The sequence below is a fragment of the Plectrocnemia conspersa genome, unplaced genomic scaffold, assembly GCF_051122295.1.
Source record: "Plectrocnemia conspersa isolate PC_06_02 unplaced genomic scaffold, ASM5112229v1 ptg000010l, whole genome shotgun sequence".
Lineage (NCBI taxonomy): Eukaryota > Metazoa > Arthropoda > Insecta > Trichoptera > Polycentropodidae > Plectrocnemia > Plectrocnemia conspersa.
The window spans coordinates 23,466,038-23,484,871 of record NW_028277174.1 but is presented as its reverse complement, the minus strand read 5'-3'; the positions used below and the strand labels follow the sequence as shown (position 1 = coordinate 23,484,871).

General features: G+C 29.4%; 2 protein-coding genes across 2 annotated transcripts in view; one reads left to right on the top strand and one right to left on the bottom strand.

The window, feature by feature from the left end:
- LOC148231080 (uncharacterized) overlaps window positions 1-18,834 on the bottom strand; it is a 185,317-nt gene that overhangs the window by 165,832 nt on the left and 651 nt on the right. The gene's annotated exons all lie outside the window — the stretch shown is intronic.
- Window positions 10,536-14,216, top strand: LOC148231081 (cytochrome P450 4C1-like). Its single transcript, XM_088195859.1, has 9 exons — window positions 10,536-10,950; window positions 11,020-11,129; window positions 11,189-11,279; window positions 11,360-11,545; window positions 11,608-11,981; window positions 13,175-13,243; window positions 13,302-13,470; window positions 13,535-13,714; window positions 13,780-14,216. Exons 1-9 carry the CDS (start codon window positions 10,668-10,670, stop codon window positions 13,938-13,940), a joined length of 1,623 nt encoding a protein of 540 aa, XP_088051985.1. The 5' UTR covers window positions 10,536-10,667; the 3' UTR covers window positions 13,941-14,216.

The window sequence follows — 18,834 nt, the reverse complement described above, 5'->3', positions numbered from 1 at the left end:
GTTGACGCATAGCTACTGATTTTTTTTAAATATTTCGAAATGCATAAACAAGCTCAAACGAGGTCAAGGTTATGCTTCATGTAAACCATAAGGATTAAAATGTCGTGCATCTCAGATTACAAAAATAATATTTTTTATCAAAGGTTGACAATTTGTCTATTTTTAAGATATCTATCTCTTAATTCGAATTATTTTAATGCGTGTTAGTTTGTATATTTTTAGAATATTTATCTCTAATTCGATTTATTTTAATGAGAGAATGACACGAAGGTCAGTCACCCTTGTAATAATGTTGACCTTCTAAAAGTATAACGTCGATGATTTCAAGTTTATTTATATATATGAAAAATATTATTTAAATCTAATTTATATGTGCCAAAATTATGAACGTTTCAAATGATGTTCTTCCGTTGAAAATAGTGAAAAAAAATATATTTTTATTACATTTGGATTATAAGACACAGAAAATTCCAAAGACATTACCTTGTCCTTCGGCGTGACGGATTGTGCGGGCGCATCGGTAAGGACGCCAGCGCCACACTACGCCGCGCGCGCCGGTGCAACTAACACTATTATAAACACTAATTTCACTTATACACTGCTTAATTCTAACACATACACTAAATTGCACTATCACTTTATAATTAAAAACATCGAAAGGGATATTATTATAAAAACACTTATTCGACAAAATTGTAACGAAACAGTTTACGCGTCCGACGTCACATAGCTACTGATTTTTTTAAAAAGCTCTCGAGATGCATAAACAAGTTCAAACGAGTTCAAGGTTATGCAACCATAAGGATTAAAATGTCGTGCATCTCAGATAACAAAAAAAAAAAATTTTATCAAAGGTTGACAATTTGTCTATTTTTAAAATATTTATCTCTAATTCGAATTATTTTCGATTTATTTTAATGCGAGAGTGACATGAAGGTCACCTTTGTAATAATGTTGACCTTCTAAAAGTATAAGGTCGATGATTTCAAGTTTATTTATATGAAAAATATTTAAATTTAATTCATATGTGCCAAATTTACAACATTTTCAAATGACGTTCTTCCGTTGAAAATAGTGAAAAAAAATTATTTTTATTACATATACTTAGAGAAAATCAAGTAATGAATATTTTAGGAATTGGGTATACAAAATATAAGTAAATTATGAGAAATTTACAAAGGCGGTAAAATTAGTATTCAATGTGCCAGAGCGTAATGACGATTAAAATGATAAGCCGATGCAAACATTATTATTTATTAATTATTATGTACATACGAAATTATAGCTCCCCATGCCCATACATTCGATATACATATTTTTGTACTAAAATGAAACGATGATTTTGAATTTATCATTAAATTTGTTCTATAATGTTTCATTAAATTGACAAATAATTATCGACTCGACTTGCAATGAATGCGTACAGTTATAGGGCAGGTATATGGCCCGCCAAACTTTTTTTATTTATTTTAGACAGCTACATTTTTTCGTGAATGACGAAAACAAGCGCAATATAAATTTTAAGCGCAAAGTGTAAGATACATAAAATCATCTGAAAATAAATGTGATTGCAAAGGATTAAAACATTAATTTTGCCGAATTCATTTTAATCATATTGTATAATTATCAAAAAGGGAGTTACCTATGATTTTTTAAATACCTAATTGTAACCCTTTACAAAAAAGTTTCACCACTGTCCAGGTGCATACCAATGCATGATATTGGTGAATGACACGGACGATACGCACTCGTTTAAAATTATTTTTACGATATTATAACTTAAAGTAGTAATTGGTGAATCTGTATGATTTTTTTAAATACTTTTTTATTTGTCTGATATTTAGTTTTAATGTGTAATTACTAGACAACTAAATTTTAATTTATAGACTTTGGTAAACGTTCTTATGACGCAGCGCTTATAAAGCAACGCCCTTTTGACGTTGCCAAAATATATATCACTGATCTAAAAAAATAATATGGTTATTTTAATAATAAAAAATGTGTACCACAACAAGTTAAAACATGTTTACCACTACACAATAATAGTTATTTTATTAAAAAATAATACATATTATAATCATGCATTAAAATATATTAGACTGATTTTAAGCTTTGTAATTTTAAAATCGAGTGATAATAATAAATATAGACAACTCTTACATATATAATTAGCTAGCATTTAAATTGTATATTATAAATATCACTAACTCATAAATTATTAATAATTACTATCAATAGCTTTACAGCTAAATTGTCCAAAAATTTCCAACATATTCTAGAAAAAATACCCACATCAGACACATATATTAAGAAAATCGTTTTAGCGAACAAATATTTTTTCCAAGAATATCCAAGATGATATTTTCAATCGAATTCGCATCAAAAACTTGTCAAGGTCAGTCCAATATATTTATATTGCTTTTATACATATATCTCTCGATTTACACGGTCAAATAATTTACGTAAGGCAGAGGTGGCCAGCCTTTTGTAAGCCATGCGCCAATTTTTTCACAGACAAGTTCAGATGCGCCATACAATTCAAGCACTTTTTTTATTTTCTTACGTTCACATTTGGGGTTGTAAAATAAAGATAGGAGTAGGAACTGCTTCGCTTATGAGAGGAAAAAGAATAACTCAATCACGGAATTCAATTTATTAATTTACGTCATTTTAAAAGCACACGTTTATTAGAGCACAAATCTACAATAGTAAGAAACAATCACATGGGCAGGAGGGTGATCGCTGTTCAAATTCTAATTAGTGTTTCGGGACCCTGTTTTGCTTTTTACTAATTTCATTTATTAAAAGGCTTGTTCACACCTGTATGCGCTTCCAAAGCGACATATATAACTTTTTGCATATTTTCTTAGCTCTGAGAAATGTTCACTAAGTAATGAATGCCAGAAATTAATAATGTCAGACGCATTTTGATCCGGGAAAAGCTTATCAAATTTTATTTTTAAGAAGGAATTTGATTTTAAATCAATCAAAAGCATCTGCATTTTATTTTGTTCACTTACTGAAAATGGCTTTATAAATGAGAGCATACAGTTTTCTTCTTTAGCAAAATCACGAAATTACTTTCAAATGACTCTTGCATAATCTTGATTTTGTCAATATATTTGGTCAAATTTCTATTACCCGCAGCACGTTCACTCTGCTCTTTTAAGTGTGAAAATTGATTTTAATCCTCAGTTTGTAACTGGGAGATAAACACTTTTAATTTGATTTTAAATAAACTAATGCTATTTACTCAGCTAGAAAATAATGTATTCTTATCTTGTAGTTTTATATTTAGATCATTAAGATGGCTAGTAATGTCAACTAAAAATGCCAAATCAAATAGCCAGTATAATAAAGTTCTTTCATCAGGTAGTTCATTTTCCTTTACCAAAAAATTAGAAACGGCATTTTTCAATTTCCAAAATCTACTCAGAATCGGACCTCTAGAAAGCCAGCACACTTCACATTGAAGGATAAGTTCACCATATTCCAAATCTAACAATTCACAGTATTCTCTGAATTCTCGTCTGTTTAATCCTCTTGCTCTAATTTTATTCACACATTTCACAACCGGTAACATAACATGTTTTATATTTAAAGTTTTCCCACACAATGTCTCTTGGTGTATAATTCAGTGATATTTTAATACAGGACGTTATAAAAAGTTTTCAAGCAAAGTTGTAAATACAGAAACTCCATCAGTACAAACACTGACGAGCTTACTATAATCGAATTTTAGATATTCTATGCATAATTTTACTTTTTCGAATATGTCTGTTCCTCTTGTCTTACCATGCAATGACTTCAGACTAGCAAGTTCTTGAAATACATTAAAATTATCAATAATTCCTCTTATAAAAATGTTTAACTAGGCAACATCACATATGTCCATTGATTCATCCAAAGCTAGCGAAAAGAAAGTACAAGAATGAACAACATCTCCCAGTTGCTGATCTACGTCCTTTCTTTCTAAAACTTTGGATAAATATTTGGAGACAATATTTAACAATTTCTTCTCCTTAAGAAAAAAGGCTTATTTTTTTTGCCAATTCTAAAGCAATTTTATATGATGCTTCTGTCATCGCCAAGTCTTCACAACCTACTTTAAGAAATATATTTTGTCTTTTTTCTGATTTCTTCCTTTTTCTTAGTTACATATTCTTTTCGTAACTCAGACTCAAGAACAAGCTTCATTTTTTATTCTATATTAGTCTGATGCTGTGTTTGATAGTGTCTCTGAAGATCATGCCTTCTATTATGTGAAAGAGTACTTTCACAAACAATGCAATACGGTTTTCCTGATGAATTTGCTATAAATAGCTATTCATTTTCCAACTTTTCATTGAAATCGCGCTTACTATCACTATCTTGGCTTCTTTTCTTCATTTTCTTTTGCATTATAACAGATAACAGGAATTTATAAAAAACATAGAAAAGTATATAACTCTAAAAAGTTGAAAAAGAACAAATAGATCCAATGTACGTACGTCATATTACACAGAATATCAACTATGTGGGATTTGAATTCTATATATTGCTCTGCTTCGACAATTGTAATACATATTTATTATTGAATCTGTCTTTTAATCACTCTAAACAAAAACCACGCTAGTACACCTAACACTCGCAAAAACTCCGCTTCAAACTCCACGCCACGGTGGCTCACTCAGAATTAACTGACAAGCCCGTTGTGTGTTGCTAGTGCGCAGTGCTTGCGAACGTTTGAGTGGGAACGCGCAATGACAACACCTATAGCAGCGGTTCTGAACTGGTGCACCGCGAAAAAAAATATGAAAAGCCGAAAAATCCGCATAAAGTTGGACATTACCGAAGGCTGAACGAATTGAATTAAGGGGACTTGAGTTAATAATGGAGTCGGTTATGACGCCTATTTCAAAAGCATAAGTGGCGCAAGGATGCAATGCGCCACTTGTGATCATCCAATGCGCCACGTTTGGCGCATGCGCCACGGGTTGGCCACCACTGACGTAAGGTAATACAATATATGTATACACTACATAACCACTATTTAAAATATGTTTGACAAGTTTATGCTTGTCTAGACTAACTAAATTTCTATATATCGTATTGTTATTACATTTAACCTTAGTTTGCTTTTCATTGCGTATCTAATCGGCGTTCTTGTAAAATTCCCGTGAATTTATTAATATGGATTGGTAGGTTTATTTGTTTATTCAAATTGTTTTTGTAAACAATATACCATTTTGTATCGTTACAAGACTCTTAAGAACCAGTGGGGAGGGGTTTGAACCATCTGTGTTAGCATAACATTAAGTGGTCACATTAACGACCACTTGAACAACGATAAGTGAAATCTTCCACAGTAAAGTGGTGAACCCGACTTGATAAAACCAAAATAAAACAATTTAAAAACGCGCATATTCATTTTTAAGTACGCCGTTCACAATAGATCCCATTTTGTCTCATGCTTTCGGGAAGGAGGTATTCATTATTTATTTGAATGAATAAAATTATGTGCTTAATATTATAATTTTTAAAAAGTCGCTTTCAAAATTGGTGCCGAGTAGTGTAACTTTTTCAGTAAGTTTGTTAAAAGTATATTGTAATATATAATAAAAACTAAAAATACTAAAAATTTCATAGTTAAAATAATTAAATATTTATTTTTACTACTTTTTATATTTATGTAAATAAGAATAGCAACTATAATTGCACACATTACTTTTACAAATTAACAAAGATAATTAAAATATTTTCTTATATAAAACATCGCTTACATCTTACTGAAATTCCAAACGTAAAATATCACAAAACCATTTTTGACAAAGGTAAAATACCAAATGTATTATTTCACAAATTAATTATCAAAATTAAAAAAGAAATTCAATAGAATCGCGATCGTAAATTTATCCGCAAAGGGCTTCCTTTTTATTAAAAATTAAAATGAATAATTTTGTTACCGTCCTTTTGAACGTTATAGATACATTTTCCGATTAATTAATTATGAAATTTCTTAGAACTTGTACGATTTCACGAGCATTGTTTATATTGAATACAATCCACTATATATATATATATATATATATTTTATATAGTATATATTTTTTTGTAATTCAATCCCAGATCAAATTAACGAGCACAGTGTGAAACTGATAGTTACCGGAAAGCGATATGTGTCTTTGACGAAACATATTCCAAGAACACATAATAAATTCGACAACGAATAGGACCGTCAAAAGTATCTACACATATTATAATATACATGTAGATAGATAGTACAGAATGAATAGAAGACGAAATCTGGAACGATTTCGTTTGTGTGGCAAAGGAAGAACTTTCCGAACGATTTCCCGAAGCCGCAGTCTTTAGGTCATTATTCAAATGTCAGATAAAAGACTTTGGCGTAATGGCACATAATTATGCATATTAGTAATGCGATGATAGCACAAAGCTCGTAAATCTGTGGGGCGTAAAATAATCTCGAAATGGGGGCTGAACACAACAACGATTTGCATTTGATTCGGATAATACCCCTCGATAATTTCTATATTTATAAATGTTGGAGAGTCTGTAAATTAAACTTAAGACTAATATTTATTAACTAGATATTATTTTGGGTCAGTTGATTTTGACAATTAAATAATGTAGCCATGCCAGATATTTTACGATACGTTTTAAGGTTCAATAACTTGTTTGTACTCAAAATACCATGTTTAATTCTTTGCAGAAACAATACGATTTAATTTTTTTGAACTTAAAACAGTAATATTGAACGTTTCAATATCGCAACACTTTTTCATTTGACTATGTATTAAAAAATATACTATGCTGCTAAAATATTATGGAAACCAATAATATAACTAACTATGAAGCACTTGGCTAATATTTATTATTTACCTTATTTATTACAAACGACGTCACAAACATTTTTTATGAAAAATAATGAATACAAATCAGCAAAAAAATAAATAAACAAGACGTTACAGAACACGAGCGCCCCATTTATTTTCTCGCGTTTTATTTTCTCTCTGTATATAACAACTTATGTATTATAATGAAAAAAGTTTGAACACCAACCGTTCCCTCCGTATGGTGGACTCTTTAGGGATGAGTCTAAAATTCGCATTCGAGAGAGCTAATCTAACATTTTGCCTTTTCATCTTGCACTAATTATTATGATTTCAAACTTTCGAACGACCCAAAAATCTCACTCTCGGTTTTACAAAAATTGTACCTATCTTGAAACGACATCAATTAAGTCACTCCTATCCGTGAAAAAATAACGTTTTTTTTTATTATTCGCGCATGACGTGATAAACGTCACGGTCTCTATTACTCATATGTGTTATGTTTTTTACGACATAAAAAATACGGTTAAAATGAACGTGACCCGAATACTGTTTGTGCATTCTGATCAGAGGCTTTTGTTGTATGGACCTTTTTATTACTTCCACGGAGGGTTAAGCTTCGGAAAAACTAAAATAGATAATTTATAGGGTGAATTTATGAATGTAGTAAAAAATCTATTGTTTTCAAATAATATGTAACATGATTGTGACTATAGCAGAAAATTAAACATAAATTGACATATTACATAATTCAATTCGATATATTTACAAAATTATGTATATATTTTATTTATATCAATTAATAAAAAAAACAGCAACAACAAAAACAAACTATTCATAAAATATATTTTAAAAATATTATAATCAACACATTATTTATAAATATAATATACATAGTATGTACATATATCAAATATATCTATTTATCATGAAATTAATTATTTAGTAGTGTGTTTTCTACAAAGATCCACAAATATTGACCAGCGCTTTCTATATTCTCGTTAAAAGATAATTAACCTGCAGTATATTATGCAATTAAAACTTTTGAGACATGTTTCCACAAAACCATATTTCAATTAATTCAATATAATTACAGCTATGTAGACTTTATATTTAAATAATAAATAAAGAATCAGAGAAAAATATTATATAAGCATTCAATTTTTTTTTTTGTAAGTTTGTTCGAGTGCTAACTACCTGCAGAATTAATTTATAGGTATTTAGAGCAAATAAAAATAAATATTATTTAGTCTCGTAAATAAGACTTTACAATAGTAGGAGATCTCGGGAAAAAACTATTGCATTGATAATTGTTAATATTTTATAAACACAAAAAAACGGCATCAAAGTATATTGTTATTATTTACAGTCAATGAGTCTTGATCGCTCGTTATCCATCGGTTGATGGTTAGCTCTCCAGCAAAAGATGTGAACTGATTAATTTTTTTAATATTACAATGCAATTTTGGTACCAATTATCTGATTAGATTAATATGTATTATCGATTAAGAAGTAATAAAAAATATGAAAATATGAAAAGAGCAAATTCTGCTCGAAATTCTGAAATTTTTTTTAAATTTTCATTTAAAATTTTATGATGCTTTCAAGTTTATAATCCGTGAGAGTTGACACTGATCGACACTACATAAAGTTTTTGTTCATCCTTTTGACGCATAATAGAAACAATTTTTTTCTGTCAACAATATATAATATGCCGGGTGATTTTACAATAAGCAAATTCATATAATAATAAAAGTATCCCACACTTACGAACAAAAGCCAAGACAAGAGTGGTTCTAAAATATTTCTTTGCCATTTTTTGCCATCTTACTTTGCTTTCATGACAAAATTGATTCTTGTCTGTGGATTTTAAAATTGATATATTAAAACTAAATTAAATCTTTCTTAGTTACAACTTTATCAAACATAGTTTCTCAGTTATAAATTTATCAACCATAATATTTTTGTAATAAACAATATTTTTTCCACCGTTGTAATTAATTTCAATCAAAGTTTTAATTTGACCAATTCTTATAACGTAAGAATAAATTGCTGTTTCAAAATAAAGATATCGATGATATTGAACAATGTCTTAAAAATTATATTTGATGTGCTAAAATGGCATATTTAACTGATATTTTTGATTACTTAATTACTAACTTAATATCAGTATTCAAGAAAAAAATAAAATATTTAGCCATCCACTAACAAATTGACAGCCTTTTAGAAAAAATTAACTCTTTGGAAAAATCGCATATTATAAAAAATATATATGTTTCCTTCGCTAAACGATAACACTGCTAAGGAAATTATTTCCGTTATAACAGAATATTTAACTTTATTGGAAGAAAAGATTGAATGCTACCTTCCTTCCTTGAAATCCCTTTGCCACAATTGAAATATCGAGTTGTGAATTTTCGTACCAAAAATATGAACAATCGGTTACCTTTTCAACGGATACTACTATATAAAATTCTCTGAAATAATTCTGGAGACAAGACAAATTCGTAGCTTTCTCTAAAATGGTATTGAAAATCTTAATAATATATGATAGTGAGATTTCAAGTAATGAAGTCGTGAAGTAAACGTGTATATACAAATAAGGATGTCGATTAAGAAGAACCGTTCAAGTGCAAAAATATAAATGAATGATTACTAAATTAAATTATAAATAAATAAAAATATATTTAATAATAAATGGATATTGAGCCAGGGCCTCTTTTTGAATTCATAAATGTACCTCTGCCCTATCCTTCGGCAGCCCTCGGTATAATACTGGCAATCTTCAAATTGTATGGCATTTTTTCACTCAAGAGTGATTTATTCGCAAAATGATGTAATTTTGATCCTACAATTTCTCATGTTTCTTTTCCATAAATATTATATGTATGTTTACATCTAATATTTATAAAAAAAAACTATTCAACTCGTAAAATAAACATTAATATTAACATAATATTTATAACATTTAATTTATAGGTGTACTATTATTTCCTTTATTTGGTTGATGAGAATCAGAATTTGCTATCAACGAAACTAAATAAAAATGCAGATTTTCTTTTCCTTGTTTAAATTATGTTTTTGGATGTTAATATATAATTATACATAGTAATTTATTTGGGAACAATAATTAAATTAAACTGATTGTTAAGTTTCATTTAAACACATCGAAAATAAATCCACGCTTTGAGTCAATTTAATCCCAATGCTATTTTAAGTTTCGCTTTAAAATTGAATAATAAATCATTCACAAACAAACTTTTGATGTAAACAAAGGCAAATTCAACAATGAAATTGCAAGTTTAATTAGGAAATTAAATCAGATTATATATGTATGTATATGCATATATGTATAACGCACATTGTGATCAATACTAACTTTTTAACGAGTTTTCATACCTTCTAATATAAAATATATTATAGTTGAAAAATATTAAAATAAGCAAACTTTTACAGATATAAATGTATATTGGACATAAAACTGGTATCAAAGATGTACATACAACGGATATCACCACCAAGAGAAATAAAAATGTCATCGCAAAAGATATCTTATGTATTTCGTTTGAAATGTAAAAATATTATGTACTTTTTAGTGCGAACACAATCTTTATGCCATTTAACCGAAAAATATACCAAGGTCAATAACATAGTTTATAGTTACTATAATAAATTATTTTTACAAAAATACATTAAATGATATATATCTGTCAATGAGTCTTATCTGAAGATGCCTCAAAAATTTTGGGTGAAACGTAATGGAAACAAACAATTCAACGCAGTAAATAATCCGTCTCATTAATACTTTTTAATTAAAAATAATTATGTTGTTATATGTATGTACATATGTACATATATAAAAATGCATACATATATTATTCTCAGCAATTGAGTCAGTTTTCGATCGGCAACCAAGCGAAGCGGTCATCGTCTCATAAATACAAGTTAACTATTTCACTTGTAATGTTATTCACAGTGTTTCTTGTGACAGTGATTACAATTATCGTACTACATTATTCAATACATGGCACAAGAAAAGGAAGACTAATTAATAAACTGCCAGGACCTACAAATATTCCAGTTATAGGCAGTCTTTTAGAATTTTTCTGTTCTTCAGGTAAGCCAAGTGCATTCTTAAATATAAAAACTGGTTCTTGCATCACCAGAACTTAAACTTGTATTTCAGAGGAGCTATATAATAAAACGAGATATTTTTCAAAGCTTTACAAGAAAAAATATGTTATTTGGGCAGTTGACATTCCTTTTATTAATATAACAGAACCAGAAGACTTTGAGGTAACTTTTTTATTATAATAATATTACAATTGTATTATTCTTACAATGCATCGTTTTAGATCGTACTATCCAGTTACAAGTACATTGATAAAAGTGCCATGTATAAATTTATTCATCCTTGGTTAAAACAAGGTTTACTAACCAGCACGGGTACGATAAATTTTATTTTAAATAATTATTGTGACTATCTCAGTACTAAATAGTAATGACTCTGTTATGATAAACACTAGGGAAAAAATGGGCAGATAGAAGAAAAATATTGACACCAACGTTCCATTTTAATATACTGCAACAATTTTGCACAACTTTTGACGAAGAGTGCAAAAAGTTGATCGACAAACTGCATTCAGAAGTTGGCAATGATGAAACGGATATTTTGCCATATGTTTCAAATTTTACCCTACATTCCATATGCGGTAATGAATATTAAAATTACTTTAATTACCCATAAAAGTTTATTGTTTGTTTTTATTGATAGAAACTGCTATGGGTGCAAAGTTGGATTTGATGGAAGAGAACGAAGGAAAGATGTATAGAAATTCAATAGAAAAGCTAGCCGAAGTTTTAACGTATCGTTTTAGAAATATCTGGTATCATTTCAATTTTATTTATTCGATGAGCAGTAGTTGGAAATTACAAAATAAAATGCTAAAAATTCTGCACGGCTTCACGAAAAATATCATTAAGCAACGCAGGAATTTGAGGAATTCAGAAAATGTAATTATAGAAGGTGAAAAAGTGCTGAGCTCCAAAAAGAGATTGGCAATGTTGGATCTATTGCTTGATGCCGAATCAAAAGGAGCTATAGACGAGGATGGAATTAGAGAAGAAGTGGATACATTCTTATTTGAGGTAAAAGGTAAATTCTTATTTCTTCCACAAATATGTTTAATATAAAAAAAAATAATTGTAAATCGTATGTATAATTAACATAAAAATACATTAACAATAAATCTTGTATTTTATATGGTGAAGTATTAAGTTTTAACAGAGTAATTTAAATGCAAATTATACAGCTTTTGCATTTTCAATAAGAAATAGTTCATTTTTACACCGCACAATTCAATGAAAATTCAGGGTCAAATACATTCATTGCTGATTAATTATCCAACAGCTGATTATTGCAATAATCTAAGTTAGTACTAATTATTACCAGCACGATAGATTTGTCCGCATATCTGTGTGCTAAAGTCATGAGTTCAAATCAGCAGTCATTGTTTATTTTGCCCCCACAATGCCACTATTAAAAATTATAATTAGCGAAAACCAAAAATTGTTTGATTTAATTTAGCCTGATGAATAATTGTTGAACAAGATAATATAAAACAATCGTCTTTATTATTGGGCCAAAAGTCACTTAGTCATTAAAATATTCGGCAATGTTTAAATTATTATTTATCTTATACGTGATTTTATATTTACATGGCATGGAGATTTATTACTCGTATGTACAATAAAATTTTTATAACGTCGGATTCACCACATAAAATCCTAACTTTCGTAAAAGTGTGAGAGATTTCTCTTTTCGTTGTTCAAGTGGTTGTTAACGTAACCTTGTAATTCGTTATTGCTTGGACCCCCAACAATATCATATAAATAATATCTAATTTTAGGCATAATACTTCGTTTTACGCTCGGATTTCTCAACAAATATTGTTAATCAGTTAATTAGTTAATATTCTAGACTCTAATACTCTAGAATCCAGAGCAATCAAATAAGGAATTTCTGGAATATAAAAAAAGTATATTCATATATGAGAAAAGAATATGTAAATGATGTAAAACATATCATGATAATTGTATTTTATTTATTCATATTATCATAATAGCTAAATAATTATAATAAGTAATAATTTATTGCAATTAGATTATGTTTCTTTAGACTTTTCATTAACAGCGCCTATTATTTATTTTGATTTCGCTACTGATGGAAATCTTGTTCAATAATAAGGCATTTATCCATTGCTCATTATTCAAACTGACCTTAAACTTATGTTAATATTTATTTAAGAATATATATATTTATAGTTATTATGGTTTTCTAGGGTCATGATACTGTAACTTCTGCGATAATTACTTGCTTATTATTATTAGCAAATCATCCTGATATACAAGTAAGTCCAATGATAACATCAAATATTTTCTTAAATAAAACTCTTAAATGCTCTTTAGAAACGCGCAGCAGAGGAAGTTATAAGAATTTATAAAAAATCAGAAGACACAATTACTATGGAAATGCTGCAAGAAATGCCTTACTTAGAAAATTGCATAAAAGAATCTTTGCGTATATATCCCAGCGTTGGTTTAATAGGCAGAAGCGCAAAAGAAGATATTCAACTAAGTAAAATATAAAACAATAATAAATTATTTACTTAATTATAAAATTAATTTATTGTATATTTTAGAGGACTATTTAATTCCAAAAGGTGCCACGCTTCATTTCCATATCGTAGATCTTCATAGAAGAGAAGATATCTATCCGAATCCTATGAAGTTCGACCCAGATCGCTTCACAAAAGAAAACTGCGCCAAAAGACATCCCTTTGCTTATATTCCATTTAGTGCTGGTCCAAGAAACTGCATTGGTATAAATTATCAATCAATTAGCAAATTTTCATGATCAAAAACTAATAGTATTTGCTTCTTTCAGGACAAAAATTTGCTATGCTTGAATTGAAAGCTGTGATTTCTTCAATATTAAAGAGCTTCGAAATGGTAGCTGTTACTAGTACGGAAAATCTTAGAGCACAAATAAATTTAGTTATACGGACAGTCGAACCTCCAAAAATTAAGTTTATAAAGAGGAACTAAGATAAATAATCGACTATAGTGGTTCCTACGTTTTTTGTAATCAAAAACTTATATTTGGTACATTATTGACGACTTATATTAACTTCTTGAATTAACAAAGCTAATAATGATAAATATATGTCCGTGAGCTTATATTATTTTCTTATACAGAAACACGTGTCATAGAAATAATATTTTTAAACACGCACGTTTCTTTAAACGTGAACAACGCGCTTTAATGAGATAAGTCATTATTTATCAATATAATCCGCCATGCAAATATATTATTTGACAATATTTAAGTATTTTTTTTTTTTATAATATTTAAGTATTATTTTATTTAGGCCGTTGTTTGCTGGCACCTGTCATAAATGTGTACTTTTCATCACATGTTACAATAGGAACTAGATTGTCGTGTAAAAGAAGCTCAAATTTAATTTAATTTAAAGGCGATATACTGTTTTTATTCAGTTAGTGCGGCACCCATTTATCAAGCTATTTTGCTGTTTTTTAGAACTGTTAAGATTATGATCACTTAAATTTTGTGTAAGCTCTTAAATTATTCTATGTGGTTTTGTTTCCACTATTCGTTATCAACTAATGAAGGACTAACACGACCTTCTTTATCTGTAATGCTCTCATCTTCAGCACGATTTAATATGTAAACGTATATGTAACGTATTTTTATGTATAAGGTTAGATTAGCAGTAAGATACCCAATAACATAAGTTAAAGTTCATTTATTTGAATGACAATAAATACAGTTTAACCGTCATATATAATTTTCGTTACAAATGCTTAAACACATTTGAGAATGAATTGATCAACAAATTGAAATAAATTATTAAATTTTTATAAATAGTAAATTGTATTTTAAAACTTAAAAGTTAATAAAGATCGAAGATCAAATCCAACTAATTCTTTATTCATTATAATTTTATTTGTCGTCACCACGGCACTTATTAGCTCAACGTTCAACTTAAAAACTGCAAGTTAAAAATAACAAGTGTCCATAGAAATGCCAACCAGAATGACATGTGCAAATGTCACGTCGCTATTGTTCACCGTTTGTGAGGAATGCTTGTGAAAGACAGGCAGACACGTGTATTTTCTGTTGTATGGTATTGATAAGATTTCTACTATTTTATAATGGTCAAATTAATAGCAATTTAGTCATGTACTGCTTCTACTCTCTCGTGTGTATTATATTTTCTCTTCTAACCAGATAAAATTATATAAAAACGGTCCATCAGATCCTTTAAAGGTCAATCGTATAAAATGTATCGTCGTAGTCTCCAATTTGCTGGCCAGATACAGCAATTGATTCAATCGGTTGAAGAAATCATCAAATTGATACATTATCGTTTATTTATAGCAGTTACCGTTAAATTACGGTTAAGAGCTTTGCTTCGGTTGAAAATATTTTTTTTCAAAACTCTCGCTTTGATTCAAAGGGCTCTTTCGAATCAAATTACACTAGCTGCAAAAATACACTGGCTGGCCAAAGCTCGCCGGTGAAAAGGAAAAATATGTTTTTTCGTCGATTTACCCTATCCACCCTCGCCCCCGCTCCTTTTCTAACTATATACCCATACTCTTCGTTGAAAATGCTCCGGTAAATTCCTCACGTAAAAGCCGTCGGTGGCAGATTGGAAAAACTTAAGCTTCACAGAGCCATTAAGCATTTCGAATTAAGGTGATCGTGTAACCGCTAACGATTTGGTGTATAAAACTTTGTCGAAAACACTGAAATTTCCAATATTTTAGGTATATATAATACATACATATCAATATAATATCCGCTTCAAACGCGCAAAGTTCTATACCAATGATTGGCGAACTTTTAATGTCTGCGGTAAACAAACGGTCCTCGACTTTTCGTACATATTTCAAAAGTCAGATTTTTATCGAGATCGTGAAAACATTTCTTAAAAGATTGTTTTAAAAAGATATGGCAGTGTAATGGATTATGCGCTTAGTATGCATTAGGAATGGAAGAATATATTAAAAAAATATTCTGCTATGGAATTTCAGACAAATAATGATTGATTCAACAAATTAAACTGGAGAGCTACTATCTAATTTATTTTCTTCTTCTATAAAATTATTAGTCGTATGCTATTTATTCTCTTTTCAAATCTTTAATGTATACGAGACAGGATAGTTCTACACCATATTTGCGTTAACACAGTCAGTTCGAGAGCTATCCATTTCATCATTATTCATAATCGAGTATTTTACTTCACAAGTTTGGGTTTACTATTAACTCTAAAGCACACGATACATATATACTTATCATTACAGCTGTTTATATTTTGAACCAATTAATAGAAATTAAAATCATTACTATATTTTTTATATTTATCGATCGGAGTATAATAAGTATATCGAACATATATCCGTATCGTGTGCCTTAAAGCTAGTAGTAGGGACGTGAACCCAAACTTGCCATCTCTTTTTCAATTACGAATAATGATTAAATGGATAGCTCTCAAACTGACTGTGTTAATACAAATAGAATATAATCAATCTTGGCTGGAATAAATATTCTAAAACTAGATTAACATTGTTCATCGGTGTAAAGCTCGCTGGTGATTATAAATTAAAGTAAATAAATCAAAAAATCCTAGACTGATAGAGTGAAAGATAAAGAAATACATCTTATCAGCTGGAAATCTAAGGACTAATGGGTTCATACGTACTTCCTTATTAGAATTTTTTATTAGTGCAAATGCGCTTTATAAATTAACCATCGAGAGAAATCGCTGTATTATTTATTACACCTAAAATATTGACAGATCGACGAAAACTTGTCTTTATGAAATAACCCATATAAATATCCACACTTTGCATTATAAAAAAAGAAAATATATCACCTTGTTGAAAAATGGTGGCTAATCAAAAAACTAAAATATTCATAACTCCATTGGAAAAAATCCACGAACAAAAAAATGTATGCAATGAAAAACTTGCATTGAAATAAAATTAAAAAGCAGTTTATTTAGTCACGATAAATTTTAAATTAAATATTTTTTTTTAATTTTATTTTTTAAGCATTGCATTTATAATTTTTTCTTTAGAAAATATACCTCACTTTGTTGCAAAAGTAGCAAATCAAAAAACTAAAAAATTCATAGCTTCGTTCGATAAAATCCTACATAAAAGTGTGCCTAATTAAAAACGTATATAAATCGAAATAAAATTTAAAAAAAAAAGTTTTTTTTATCACAATAAATTTAACAATAAATTCGTCCGTCAACCATACAAATGCTTATACAAATTGCTGTTTTTCAGCAAACGGATAATACCTTTGTTTTGAGCAGACAATGTGAATGTTTCTTTATATAATAATTTATTTATATACAAACATAAAATCTCAACTTTACCTAGTAAAAAGAAAAAAATATGTCACCTTGTCAATCAAAAAACTAAACAATTCATAACTCGTTGGAAAACATCCTACAGAAAAGTTACATTATTATAATAATTACTAAAAAACAAATGGACATTCATAAACATTAATCACTGTGACCAAAACATCCATATATTTATTATTTTTTAATACAAATCTGACCATCGTGAATTGACAGATTTCCCCATTGCGTCATGATTTCCATTATCAAACAATAATTATACATTTAAGCTTTTAGTAATAATAATTTAAAAAACTTTTATGTTGCACACCTAGCACCAATTCACATTTTTTTTCCAGCTCCTCATAGCTATCACCAAAAAGATCCTTGTTTTGCAAGCTCGTTGAGAAGCTAAATGGCTCGTGCAAGAGGAGGGTTCTCAAGCGCTGATATCCCGGCCGCAACGGTGAAGAATAAAAGACGCGATCGCGACTCTCTTCCTAACAGACAAAATATAGTGCATGCACTTAAATATATACCTAATAATCAAATTTAAGTTAAATATTTGCATCGCAGTTGTCAATTTATCGTTTCTTTGCTATTTTAATTAGTGTAATTGTCAGTTGGCATACCCCCAAAGTATTGAATCGCGTACCCTCTGGGGTACGCTTACCCCACTTTGGAGATCACTGCTCTAGGACACTATAAATCATTAACGGATTGTCGACACCGCCCCTTGACTTGAGTAAATGCTATGCTGAGAATGCAATAAATTGTATACCAACGCTCCTAGTAAAAAATACACTAGGATACAAATACGGATACGACCCGTACACACTTTTGTATAGATCTCAGAATTTTTCTTTGAAATATCTCTAGCAATAAATACGTTGCTTTATTCAGATTCCAGACAATGGAGCCATATTGAAAGACGCTAGGAACTGGCGTATCGTACAGAATTCAAATCAGCAATTAATTATTAAAGTGACAATTAATTATAACGAAGCCGATCATCTTTAATAAACTTGTGGTACTCCAAGGTGTGGTACTCAAGAATGAGCGAAATACTCATCGAATCGACGATTGACATAGCTCACATAGTGACGGCGGCGAAGTAACTCGAAAAAAAGCTAACAATAAATCGAATTTGTTTAACTTTCGAAGAAATAGCTCAGGACAAACATTGTCAAATGCTTTTCGAAAGATTTGATAATCGAGTTATTTTAAAGGCACGAGCGGTTAGTGACCGTGAAACGACGCAGACAAAACCCGTGATGGTGACCTACTAGCGCTTGTGGATATATATGTAAAGAATTATATCAAACAATTTAGTAAGTGCCGAAGGAACAGCGACCCATTTGATGTTTTCAATACACGATTTATCACCATTTTTATAGATCGGGGTGACTTTCTTACGTCTCCACAAATCAGGTAACGATGAAGTTATAAGCGACAAATTTTAAATTAATCCAAGGGGAGCAAGGAGATTAACCTGACAGCCCTTCAATATAAAGTTAAAAATTAAGTCGGGTCCTGTGGCAGAGACATGATTTCAGATTTTT

Excerpts from the sequence above, each read along its gene's own strand:
- LOC148231081 (XM_088195859.1), top strand. The coding sequence starts at position 10,668 with ATGTATGTACATATGTACATATATAAAAATGCATACATATATTATTCT. Across the intron at positions 11,130-11,188 it reads CAGAACCAGAAGACTTTGAG|ATCGTACTATCCAGTTACAA; the intron begins GTAACTTTTTTA and ends GCATCGTTTTAG. Across the intron at positions 13,244-13,301 it reads CAAATCATCCTGATATACAA|AAACGCGCAGCAGAGGAAGT; the intron begins GTAAGTCCAATG and ends AATGCTCTTTAG.